Source organism: Aquarana catesbeiana, linkage group LG11 (genome assembly GCF_042186555.1).
Source record: "Aquarana catesbeiana isolate 2022-GZ linkage group LG11, ASM4218655v1, whole genome shotgun sequence".
Lineage (NCBI taxonomy): Eukaryota > Metazoa > Chordata > Amphibia > Anura > Ranidae > Aquarana > Aquarana catesbeiana.
This window is the reverse complement of record NC_133334.1, coordinates 168,040,468-168,054,147: the sequence shown is the minus strand read 5'-3', so window position 1 is coordinate 168,054,147 and position 13,680 is coordinate 168,040,468. Positions and strand designations below refer to the sequence as shown.

The 13,680-nt window shown below is 44.3% G+C and overlaps 1 protein-coding gene across 5 annotated transcripts in view; it reads left to right on the top strand.

Annotated features, from left to right (window-relative positions):
- NUTF2 (nuclear transport factor 2) overlaps positions 1-13,680 on the top strand; it is a 177,201-nt gene that overhangs the window by 100,414 nt on the left and 63,107 nt on the right. For all 5 annotated transcript variants that reach the window (XM_073605028.1, XM_073605029.1, XM_073605025.1 and 2 more), the window contains one exon: positions 10,638-10,709. In XM_073605028.1, the coding sequence (XP_073461129.1) occupies positions 10,638-10,709 (72 nt within the window). The remainder of the gene's footprint in view (positions 1-10,637; positions 10,710-13,680) is intronic.

Genomic DNA, 13,680 nt, shown 5'->3' with positions numbered 1-13,680 from the left:
CTCACTGAGGATCTGAAAAAAGGAACTGTTGCTCTACATAAAGATGGCCTAGGCTATAAGAAGATTGCAAAGACCATACATTGGTTTAACAGGACAGACTCCACTGAGAACAGGCTTCACCATGGTCAACCAAAAAAAGTTGAGTGCATGTGCTCAGCACATATACAGAGGTTGTCTTTGGGAAATAGACCTATGAGTGCTGCCAGCATTGCTGCAGAGGTTGGGTGGGGGGGGGTCAGTATGTCAGTGCTCAGACCATACGCTGCACGCTGCATCAAATTAGTCTGCATGGCTGTCATCCCAGACGGAAGCCTCTTCTAAAGATGATGCACAAGAAAGCCCGCAAAAAGTTTTTTGCTGAAGACAAGCAGACTAAGGACATGGATTGGTGGAACCATGTCCTGTGGTCTGATGAGACCAAGATAAACTTATTTCGTTCAGATGGTGTCAAGCGTCACGTGTGTGGCAGCAACCAGATGAGGAGTACAAAGACAAGTGTGTCTTGCCTACAGTCAAGCATGGTGGTGGGTGTGTCATGGTCTGGGGCTGCGTGAGTGCATCTGACACTGGGGAGCTACAGTTCATTGAGGGAACTATGAATGCCAACATGTACTGTGACATACTGAAGAGCATGACCCCCTCCCTTTGTAGACTGGGCCCACAGGGCAGTATTCCAACTTAACGACCCTAAACACACCTCCAAGACCACTGCCTTGCTAAAGAAGTTGAGGGTAAAGGTCATGGACTGACAAAGCATGTCTCCAGACCTAAACCCTATTGAGCATCTGTGGGCCATCCTCAAACGGAAGGTGGAAGAGCGCAAGGTTTCTAACATCCACCAGCTCTGTGATGTCATCATGGAGTTGTGGAAGAGAGCTTCAGTGGTAACCTGTGAAGCTCTGGAGAACTCCATGCCCAAGAGGGTTAAGGCAGTGCTGGAAAATAATGGTGGCCACACACAATATTGACCCTTTCGTCCCAATTTGGATATTTTCACTTAGGGCCGTACTCACTTTTGTTGCCAGCGGTTTAGACATTATTGGCTGTGTGTCGAGTTATTTTGAGGGGACAGCAAATTTACACTGTTATTCAAGCTGTACACTCACTACTTTACATTGTAGCAAAGTGTAATTTCTTCAGTATTGCCACATGAAAAGATATATAATAAAATATTTACAAAAACATGAGGGTTGTACTCACTTTTGTGAGATACTGTAATTCTTTGAGCTAGATCACAAAATCATAATATGCCTATCTGACGTTCTTCTATGAAGATCTACACAAGTTTTGAATGAAAGCATTCTGCTATCTGCAAAATGTAATTTGGATTGAGTCACTATCTGCAAATTCTACGCAGACTGTAAGTTACAGCTTTCTTGCACAACTGAATCATTTATACTGTAGAGATTTCAGTTGTTTGCTTTAAAAAGGAAGAAAACTGCTCCAGCCCCCTGACTCAAGATCCCTTACAGATGCACAGCATGCGACCTGTTTAAGGCAGAATTTACTGCCACTAGGTCTGATCTTTCAGAGGCTCACAAGAGGGCTAACAGCCACAGGCATCTTCTGCCTTGGTCGTTTTCATGGGCTAATACCAAAATTGCCTGACTCACTCATTGTGGCAGAAGTCAAGGTGGATGAGGGCATTCTGGGAGAGGAGGCTCGAAATTTTACGCCACCACTATTTAGGGAAGATGCTTCTTTATGCTCTCGCCATGTGCAGTGATTAAGGCAGTGGGGTAGATAGGCCTAGTACTGCATAGGTTTCACAAAATGCACAAAGAGACCCTATTGTTGAGAGAACTTTCCTAATATGGATCACTGATGTGTGTGAGTGCTGGACTACCAAAAATGATTTCATTTTAATGGATCTATCATGAAGAACAGATGAACAAATACATATTTTTTTTATTTATTTTCTAACTGTCCCGTCACCAGTATGTGGCTAGCACATTTTTGCAGTTCACCACTCTGCTTTTCGTTTGATCACACTCTTACAACCCCTACCCCAGTGATATGCAATTAGCGGACCTCCAGCTGTTGCAAAACTACAAGTCCCATCATCCTTCTGCCTCTCTGTCTCATGCTTGTGGCTGTCAGAGTCTTGCAATGTCTCATGGGACTTGTAGTTCTGTAACAGCTGGAGGTCCGCTAATTGCATATCCCTGCCCTACCCCCTCGCTGATTTACTCTTAATAATTCCAAACAAATTCTGCAGTTCTGCGCTCCTGTGAACCGTTTTCAGCTGACAGCGGCTAAAGCCCGCTGACGTCACAGAGCTGGTACTGGTTGGGGAAAGATTGCATCCATAAGGTCAGGATCCTCTCCTGGCTCAGCCTCTCAGCAAGCCACTGAAAGCCGGAGACAGCACTCCCGCCCTTTCCACAGTCCAGTGAGAACTGTGGGGAACAGAACAGACAGTGGTGTCTGATTGCTAGGCGAGTATGATTTAAAAAAAAAAAAAAAAAAAAAAAAAACTAAGAAAAACACAGTCCCATACTGCTCCTTTTAACAAGGTGCTCTCATTGCAAAAACTGGCACTTACCGGATGGCCTTTATTTTTCACTGAATTCTCTATACTCTTGTAAAAAATTCACCATCAGTCTGAAACCACATTGGGTAAACAGTCCATGTTAAAACATTCTTGGATCTCATGTTTCCCTAATGTACAGTGCCTTGTACCCCAATTCACCCCAATTGGCATTTCTTTATCGTACATCATAGGACACAGAGCCTTAAGTATTTACTTAGTGGGTTATAGCTACCTTCAGGTGTTGACACTGGCACACCCAATACAGGAAGTTCACTCCCCTATATAACCCCTCCTCCCTCCAGGAGTACCTCGGTTTTTTTGCTGGTGTCTAAAGGTTTTGGCATGAGTAAAGATGTGCTATGCGGAGCTCCAGGAGGGATCCATGCTAGATTTAAAAAGCCTCCACAACTGGATCCATCCCGCCGCTGCGGCTCCAGGATGGTACCTGGGCCTCGCATATTAGAATGAGGTTTTGCCTGTAACGCTCCTCTTTGAGGGCTGGACCCTAGGAACCAGGACTCTTTTTGGTCTTGCTACATTGCCTAAAGCTGTCCTGAGGGATGCTATACATGGTCCAAAGGAGTGGAACCCCTATTAAAAGTGCCCCAGTCTTTGAAGGTTTAAACATGCTGCCTGCCGTGATAGGTGAAGTTTGGATCTGTCTGTTTACAGCAGTATCCTCCAGCGAGGAAAAGGTAAGAGGAAAGCATAGGAACTGCTAAGTCAATCAATGACTTTCCTTTCAATTATATTGTAAAATGCCTTAAAAACCCCTCTAGGGGAGTAATAGTGTATGGACCCTGTTTAAATCTGTGCTAATACAGCGTGTCTCAGCAGCTGGAGCGGGGTCTCTTCTCCCCCTAAATGGGGAAACTGAGTGGATAGGGATACATGTTATTTTTAAACAAGCATAAATCTGTAAAGCTGATAAAAAGGCTGTGTAAATCCCCCCCCCCCTCCCCTGCCTCTCCTCTGAGGTGACTCTTGCTAAAGCACAGGAAAGGGTGTGGCGCAAGACGATCGGGTTCACACCTGAAAAAGCTTAAAGCTGATACTCTGGGAAACAGACAATGTCTATCAGAGCAGCTGAAGCAAGGCTGCCACAGGACACAAAAGCGCTGGTGCACGTGAGGGGTTTACACAGGCATTTGCAGTACAGGAAAAAACTTATTGTTTAGCATTAGGTCATTCTATGCTACCACTGTTTTTCCTACTATTGTTCAAGTAAATAGAACAGTTCTTAGAGTACCTTTTGTTTTTGGCGCTTTACAATATGGCTTTAAGGCTTACTACTAAGGCACCAAAACCACCCCCAAGCGCTGGGCACTCCAGACATGCCTTCACATTTTCATCCTCTCCAGAGATACCTGACATGGCAAGCCAGGGTGAGTCATTGGAAGCAATTGGTGGTGCAACTGCTTCTCACACTTCAGCCCCTGTGTACGTGTCTGAAGATGCATTTTCCTCTGCCCTGCAGGACTTAGAAGGAAGATTAGCGGCTTTAATCACATCCTCCTTTAAAGGGGATAAGAAGCGTGCTAGATCCCTCTCTCCCACTCCAAACACCTTACCAGGGGAACAGTGGGGACAGGATGAGGTATTACCCTCAAACGATCGGGAAAAACAAACAGATTACTCCTCTGCAGAGGAAACAGTTGAAGTTTCAGCTTCACAATCTGAGGTAAAAATCCTTATGGACATGGTTCGCTCCACTTTCATGCTACCCCTAACAGAGTCAGCTGAAAGTCTGGTTTCTAATTTGGGTTCCTTGAAACCTTCACAACCAGTGCATGCGTTTCCAGTCCACACATTACTAGAGAAGCTTATTTATACCAAATGGGATCATCCAGATAAGCATTTTCTCCCTCCAAAGAGATTCTCAGTTCTCTATCCTATGGAGGAAAAATTCACCAAAAAATGGAAAGTTCCAGCTGTAGATGCTGCAATTTCCAGTGTGAATAAAAGTTTAACTTGTCCAGTGGACAATGCACAAATGCTAAAGGATCCAACAGAAAAAAAAATGGAATTACTGTTAAAATCCTCTTTTTCTTTAGCAGGTGCTGTTGCTCAGCCTGCAATTGCAGCTATAGGCATCTGTCAGTCCTTTAAAAGACCAGTTCACAGAGGCCCTTAACGAGCTCCCTGCACAACAGGCCAGTGAGTTGGCCGATTTACCAAAAGCATTATGTTTTGCCATAGATGCTATAAAGGATTCTATTCACCAGGCGTCTTGCCTTGCACTTGTGCTAGTACACATGCTTAGGACCCTTTCACTAAAGGTTTGGTCTGCCGAAGCTCCCTGCAAAAACCTACTGTCTAGTTTCCCATTTCATGGGGAGCGACTATTTGGCGATGATTTGGATAAATATATCCAGACAATTTCCAGTGGAAAAAGTACTCTTTTGCCAGTCAAAAGAAAGTATAAACGTCCTTCATTTAAACTGACTCTCTCTCCTGTGCCAAGTGCATCCGCCTCTAAGCAGTGGTGACGGCTTCCACCGTCAGATTCCAAAGGAAAATCGTAGGGTCAGGCCCAGGCTCCAATTAAGACCCTGGAGCCGCAAGACTACAAAGCAGAATACTAAGACCTCTTCATGAAGAGGCTTCTCCCCTCATTTAGGTGGGGGGAAGACTTCTGCATTTCGCAGAAGTCTGGCAGAGGGAAACTCAGGACAGATGGACTCTCTCCACAGTGACTCTAGGATACAAACTAGAGGATACAAACTACAGTTTCGGGAGTTTCCACCATCTCACTTTCTGAGATCAAACGTTCCCAAGGATCCAGGGAAAAGACAATCTGTTTCAAGCATTAGCCCGAGTTGTTGACTCAAGGGGTAATCATACAGATCCCCCACAGAAGAACAAGGTTTAGGTTTCTAATCAAACCTGTTTACGGTACCAAAACCTAATAGAGATGTCAGGCCCATTTTGGATCTCCGGGTCATTCACAAAAATACTGGCTCCACCTCTAGCCAGGTTGAGGGCACAGGGCATAACGGTGTTGGCGTACCTAGACGATCTATTGTTAATAGACCAGTCAGTGACTCGCTTAAGGCAAAGCGTACGCATTACAACCAGTTACCTGGAAAGTCTTCCTTAAAACCAGTAAGAAGGCTGGATTACTTAGGCCTGATCATAGATACAGCCCAGAAAAGGGTGTTCTTGCCTCCAGCAAAGATCAGCTCCATACAAGAGCTGGTACGGATGGTCAGGTCAAAAGCAAATCCTTCAATTCACCTTTGCATTAGGTTGTTAGGAAAGAGGGTAGCTTAATTCGAAGCAGTCCCCTATGCCCAGTTCCATTCAAGACTGTTGCAAAACAGAATCCTCTCTGCTTGAAACAAGACGATCCAAGCTTTAGACTTGCCAATGCGGCTGCCCCCAAGAGTGTCTCAAAGCCTCAGTTGGTGGTTACGAAGCCAGAATTTGCTGAAGGGGAAATCCTTCAGACCAATAATCTGGAAAGTAGTAATGACAGATGCCACCCTCTCAGGCTGGGGAGCGGTACTAGAGGAGACTGTCCAGGGACAGTGGTCAAAACTTGAAAGAGCCCTGCCCATCAACATCCTAGAGATTTGGGCAGTGTATCTGGCTCTGAAAACCTGGACCTCCAGGTTAAAGAATTGTCCAGTCCGGATTCAATCCGACAATGCCACGGCTCTGGCCTATATCAATCGCCAAGGAGGCACCAAGAGTCTCTCAGCTCAGAGAGAGGTGAACTATATCCTAACTTGGGCAGAAAGGAATGTCCCATCCCTATCGGCAGTTTTCATTCCGGGAGTAGAAAATTGGCAGGCGGACTATCTAAGTCGCCAGCAGTTATTCCCAGGGGAATTGTCTCTTCACCCCCGAAGTGTTTCGGCCTGTTTGCCAAAGATGGGGGACTCCGGACATAGATCTTCTAGCGTCCAAATTCAACATGAAGTTAGTCAACTTTGTGTCCAGAACAAGGGATCCACTCGCATACGGAACAGATGCACTGGTAACTCAGTGGGATCAGTTTTCACTGATCTACACTTTTCCCCCGATTCAGTTGCTGCCTCGACTTCTTTGCAGGATCAAGCTGGAAAGAAAGCCGGTAATGCTGGTAGCACCAGCATGGCCCAGAATTTCATGGTACGCAGAGATCGTAAAGGTGGCAGTGGAGGGTCCTTGGCCTCTCCCACTAAGGCCAGACCTGCTATCTCACAGGGGCCGATATTCCATCCTACTTTACGAACGCTAAATTTAATGGCTTGGCTATTGAAACCCACATTCTGAAGAAGCGTGGGCTTTCCAGGTCTGTTATCTCAACTTTAATCAATGCAAGGAAACCAGTTTCCAGAGCTGTATATTATAGAGTTTGGACAGCTTACGTTTCCTGGTGTGAATCCAAGGTTGGCACCCTCAGAGATATATTATAGGCAGAATCCTTGCCTTTCTACAATTGGGTGTAGAGATGAAGTTGGCCCTAAGTACTATTAAGGGCCAAGTCTCAGCCTTATCGGTATAAACCTTATCGGTTTATATTTTAAAGACCGCTTGCTACGCATTCTTTAGTCTGGGGTTTTATGCAAGGGGTTTTATGCAAGGGGTGATACGCATTAACCCGCCAGTTAAATCATCTTTAACCCCTTGGGACTTGAATTTAGTTTTGTCAGTGTTACAAAAAACGCCATTTGAACCATTACGGCATGTTCCCTTAGTCCTTCTGACTAGGAAGCTGATATTTTTGGTTGCTATATCCTCAGCAAGGAGGGTTTCAGTATTGGCTGCTCACTCTTGTAAAGAGCCATATTTGATTATTCATGAGGAAAGAGTGGTGTTATGCCCTCGTCCAGGCTTTTGCCAAAAGTGGTTTCAGGCTTTCATCTGAATGTAGATATTGTCCTGTCATCGTTTTTCCCAAAACCATGTTCCAGGGAAGAAAAGTCATTACATTGTCTTGATGTAGTGAGAGCATTGAAAATCTATTTAACCTCCCTGGCGGTATGATTATTTCGGATTTTAGGTGCTGAAAGCGGTACAATTATTTTGCATGGAAATTTGGCGTTTTATATTGTAGGTCTGTAAATCTTAACAATAACACACTTAAATCTGTCCAAACAAGAGTCTAGTAGATATCCCGGGTATGATAAAGTTTGAAACACAAAAACATAAATTATAATATAATAAATAAAAATAAATAATTAAAAAAAATTTTAAAAAATAGTAATAAAATAAATTTCCCCACAATTCACTATCGCTCAATTCTGCAAGTGTTCTAATTTACTATCGCTGTTTTCTAGCTGGTCTAAAGCCACTTTTGACGTAAAGGGACACTTTTTGGTTGCTATGGACAATCTCCAGTTTCCAGGCAGAAAGAACAGTGTATATCATGTAAAACTGCATGCAGGGCATGGGCCAGAGCACTGGGGACAAAAGGGATGTGAAATCATTTCATACAGTACTGTAATCTGTAAGATTACAGTACTGTATGTGTTATGCTTTTGACATTTTTTTGAATTTGCCGCCAGGCTCCGCCCCCGTGCGTCGCGCCGCTCGCAGGGAACGGAGCCTGGCACGGAGAGGCTTCGGAGGAGGACGGAGCCCACGGACACTGCGGGGGACATCGCAGGATCCCGGGGACAAGGTAAGTAACGCCGCCCCAGGATCCTGCAATGCGATCCCGAGTGTGGCTCGGGGTTACCGCTAATGGTACTGAATTTTAACCCCGAGCCACACTCGGGAAACCCGCCAGGGAGGCTACAGAAAATTGCTCAGATTCGTATGACTGATGTCTTATTTATTCTGCCAGAGGGTCCTAAAAAAGGACAGGCAGCGTCGAAATCCACTGTTGCTAAGTGGATTCGGCAAGTTATAATTCAAACTTATGATTTAAGGGGTAAGATTCCCCCTATTCAAGTTAAGGCGCACTCTACCAGAGCGGTTAGTGCTTCTTGGGCAGTGCGTCACCAGGCCTCCTTTGCTCAGATCTGCAAGGCCGCAACTTGGTCTAAGGTCCATACATTCACAAAATTTTACCAAGTGGATGTAAGAAGAAATGAGGATATCGCTTTCAGGCGCAGTGTGCTGCAGGCAGCAGTACAAGTCCTCAAAGTCTGGGGGTGCCCTATGGGTTATGTCTCCCTCCCCTCAAGTAGCATTGCTATGGGATGTCCCACTAAGTAAATACTTAAGGCTCTGTGTCCTATGATGTACGATAAAGAAAATAGGATTTTTAAAAAGGCTTACCTGTAAAATCCTTTAATTGGAGTACATCATAGGACACAGAGTTAACACCCCTATTTTTATGGGGTGTAAGTATATTGCTTATATTGCTTGGCTACAAAAACTGAGGTACTCCTGGAAGGAGGAGGGGTTATATAGGGGAGTGAACTTCCTGTATTGGGTGTGCCAGTGTCAACACCTGAAGGTAACTATAACCCACTAAGGTAAATACTTAAGGCTCTGTGTCCTATGATATACTCCAAGAAAAGGATTTTACAGGTAAGCTGTTTTAAAAATCCTATTTTTTTTCGTGTTTTGTTGCCTCACAACCTGGAATTAACATGGATTGTTTGAGGATTTGCTTCATTTAATTTACAGAACCTGCCCACAATTTTGAAGATTTTTTTTTTATTGTGAAGCAAACAATAAATAGGACAAAATAACAGAAAAAGTCAATAGGCATAACTATTCACCCCCCTAAAGTCAATACTTAGGATAGCCACCTTTTGCGGCTATCACAGCTCCAAGTTGCTTTGGATAAGTCTCTATGAGCTTGCCACATCGTACCACTGGGATTTTTGCCCATTCCTCCTTGCAAAACTGCTCCAGCGCCTTCAAGTTGGTTTGCGCTTGTGAACAGCAATCTTTAAGTCTGACTACAGATTTTTTATTGGATTGAGGTCTGGGCTTTGACTAGGCCATTCCAACACATTTACATGTTTCCCCTTAAACCACTCAAGTGTTGCTTTAGCAGTGTGTTTGGGGTCATTGTCCTGCTAGGTGAACCTCCGTCCTAGCCTCAAATCACACGGTGCAGGTTTTGCTCAAGAATATCCCTGTTTTTAGCACCATCCATCTTTCCCTCAACTCTGACCAGTTTCCCAGTCCCGACTGCTGAAAAACATCCCCACAGCATGACTGCCACCACCATGTTTCACTGTGGGGGTGGTGTTCTTTGGGTGATGTGTTGGGTTTGCACCAGACATATCGTTTTCTTTGATGGCCAAAAAGTTCAATTTTAGTCTCATCAGACCAGAGCACCTTCCTCCATACATTTTGGGAGTCTCTCACATGCCTTTTCGCAAACTCAAAATGTGCTTTTTTTTAGTTTTTTTTTGCTGAAAGTAATGGCTTTCTTCTGGCCACTCTGTCATAAAGCTAAACTCTGTGGAGCGTATGGCTTATTGTTGTCCTATGTACAGATACTCCAGTCTCTGCTGTAGAACTCTGCAGCACGTCGTTACCTTGGGCTGCCTCTCTGATTAATGCCCTCCTTGCCCGGTCCGTGAGTTATGGTGTGCGGCCGTCTCTTGGCAGGTTTTCTGTTGTGCCATGTTCTTTTCATTTTGTTATAATAGATTTGACGGTGCTCCTAGGGATCATTAAAGATTTGGATATTTTTTTATAACCTAACCCTGAAATGTACTGAGTTCTTTGGTCTTCGTGGCAGTGTTTGGTTAGTGGTGCCTCTTAGGTGTTGCAGCCTCTGGGGCCTTTAAAAAATGTGTGTATATGTAAATGACAGATCATGTGACACTTAGATTGCACACAGGTGGACATAATTTCACTAAATTATGTGACTTCTGAAGGTAATTGGTTGCGCCAGAGGCTTTTTATGGGCTTCATAACAAAGGGGGGGGGGGGTGAATACATACGCACATGCCAATTATCAGTTTTTTTTTATTTCTGAAAAATAGTTTTATGTATATTTTTCTAATTTTACTTCATCAACTGTGTTCTGATCCATTACATATAATTCAGATTAAAAAAAAATTGAACTAAAGGCTGTAATGTAACAAAAAAAGCCAAGGGGTGGGGGGGGGGGTGAATGTGCAAAACTCAAGTGTGGTGTTTTTTTTTTTTTTTTTTTTTGTGTATTTTGTTTGTTTAAATATTATCTATTTTTTTTCTTCAGACTGATGCTTCATGTCTGACTTGGGAAGGACAGCAATATCAAGGGAAGGAAGCAATTATTGAAAAATTATCAGTAAGTGTTTTGCTTGGATTTTGGCATTTTTTTTGTTCAACTTTTTGTTTTTTTATTTTTATAAGTACTGGACTCTCTTGCTTTGTCCAAGGATATATCCAACTGTAATTCACGCTGTGCTGCAAAGTTCAAATGCCCTCCAAGGACAGCTATCGGACATGTTGTATTGATTGGCTCTGACAGCATCTCTAGTAATTGATTGGCTCTGACTGCGTCTTCTGTGTGGCTTTAACCAGAAAGCATATTTATTCTATCGTTCATTGAGGAAACCCATGGGTGTACATCACTGCCTGCAGGTGGGGGTAATCTACATTCAACAAAAAACTCTTTAAGTGCCAAGCACAACCTAGTGAATGGTTTCTGGTAACATTCTGGACAGTACCGGCACAAACCAGTGTAGCAAGTGCTCTGGCAAAAAGACTAGTTTGAAACTGCCCATTAAATGTCATTTATTTTTCCCCTAACCCCATGTATTCGAGTGTCGTAAGAGGGACTTGAGTTCCCTAGTGTTTACCCTTTCTTTGCTCCCCTGCCGCTCTTTTTAGCATCTGGGAGCGAAGCAAGGAAGTACTATATGGCAGTCTTGGGCCACATTCCAGCCAAGATAATGGAAAGGAAGACAAGTGGATCACATGTTCCCAGTCCTGTAACTACCAGATATTTAGGCCTCCTGCACACAGGACATTTATTTAACTCTCCTAGAAGCCAGCAGTGTTTTTGCAGAAAAAATAAGCTTTTAGAAGCTTTTACAGGCGTTGAGTTCTTGGGCGTTAATTCATTTCATTGGCCAGAATAAATCTGGTCATTAAATATAACTTAATGCTCAAGCACTAATGTTAACAGCTTTTAGCTGTTATCAGCTTTTAGTAGCTGTTAGTAGCTTCAATTTTTTTTTTTCTGCCCAAACTCTGCTGCTCCTGAAAGCACCGGCATTCGGCCTCATGCACACAGGGTATTGGAAAAAGCAAGCTACCAATGCCAGGAATAAGTGGCTGTAAAAACTTGCTTTTAGTAGCTTTTTGCATTGGCGTTAATGCACGCGTTTCTCTGCCTTTATTCAAAATCATTGGTTCCCTATGAGAGCCCATTGATTTGAAAAGAAGTCGCACCACAAGTCAAATCATGATGATCCGACTTGCAGTGCAGCTTGTACACTGAGGATCTTGAAGGGGATTTCTTGGCAAAATGGAAAAGAAAAAGATACCTGGCGTGGGGTTGCCCCCAAGAGCATACCAGCCTCTTCGGTATCGTATGGATTTTAAGAGGAACCTCCACACCAAAAAGATTGGCGTGGGTTTCCCTCCAAATTCCATACCAGACCCTTATCCAAGCATGCGGCAGGCCAGGAAAGGGGGGGTGATGTGCGACACCCCCCCCCCCTCCTGGACCATACCAGGCCACATGCCCCCCACCCCAAAGCACCTTGTCCCCCATGTTAATGGGGACAAGGGCCTCTTCCCGACAACCCTGGCAGGTGGTTGTCGGGGTTTGCGGGAGGTGGTTTATCGACATTGACGAGGCTTAACGGGGCTGTATCCAGTGCTAAGCCATGCTTGGCAGCTTTTGACGTTTTTACAGCTCTAACAATAATCCTCTGAATGCGCTGGCCCTGTTTTTTTTTTTTTTTTGTTTTTTTTTTTTTTTTTTTTTTTTTACAGCTTGAAAACGCCTATGCCACTTACAGCTCCTAAAAGCCTGGGTGTGCATAGACACATGGAATAACATGGAGAGGCGTTTTTAAGCTGCAAAATAAGTGACGCTGCTAAAAGAAGCTGTAAAAACACCCTGTGCATGCATTTACAGCTGCTGTTTTTGGCTTCAGTTGTTTTTCTCTGCAGCTAATCATCTCCCCAGCATGTTATCCTATGTGTTCATGCACATTGGCTCATATCAGCAGTTTTTGGCAGGGGTGTTTTCTGGCTGGAATAAATAACCCAAAACTAGTGGGTTTTAAGAGAAGCTTTCTCTTTCGTTCATTGACGGACACAGCACTTCTAATCTTGACCTTAGGGTTATACCACCACCTTCAGGAGTAGGACTAGGCAGAAACGAGAAACACAGCACCACCTAGGGGTGGTTCCCTACTGGTGGTAACCCCCCACTCTGCTACAGGCAGCTCAGTTTTTTTCTGCCTAGTCTAGAAGGACCTGGCTCCCTGCTGGGACCTGTAGTCTTTTGGTTTTATTTTATTTGTTTTTGGGCCACTATTTCTCGTTGGATAAGACAGATTATTGTCCAGGCATATGCCATTAAGGGGCGGGTGCCTCCCTTTCCTGTCACGGCGCATTCTACCAGGGCGGTTAGTGCTTCCTGGGCCTTCCGGCATGAAACGTCCATTTCTCAAGTTTGTAAGGCGCCTAGCTGGTTGTCAGTACACACTTTCACCAAGATTAGAAGTGCTGTGTCCATCAATGAAATAAAGAGAAAAATTTTTTTTTTTTCTACTCGCCGTAAAATCCCTTTCTCTGAGTTCATTGACGGACACAGCACCCACCCCTCGGGTTTGTGCTTGTACTACTTTGTAACGAACTGAGCTGCCTGTAGCAGAAGGGGGGGGGGTTACTATCAGTAGGGACCGCCCCTAGGCGGTGCTGTTTGTTTTTTGTTGTTTCTGCCTAGTCCTACTCCTGAAGGTGGTGGTATAACCCTAAGGTCAAGATTAGAAGTGCTGTGTCCGTCAATGAACTCGGAGAAAGGGATTTTACGGTGAGTAGAAAAAAATCCAGTTTTTCAGCTGTAAAAACGCTCTAACTCTGAAAAAAGCTGAAAAATGCAGCTATTCAGCATTTATCAGAGTTTTTGAGCCATAAGCTTTTGTGGGAGTATAATTTTGTTTAACCACTTACCAACCGGCCCATAGCCGAATGACGGCTGCAGGACGGTTGGATAACTCTGGGAGGACGTACTATGACGTCCTCGCGCCCCCGAACACATCCGTGACCGCCGGGTCCACGGATCCCGGTAAATGGCC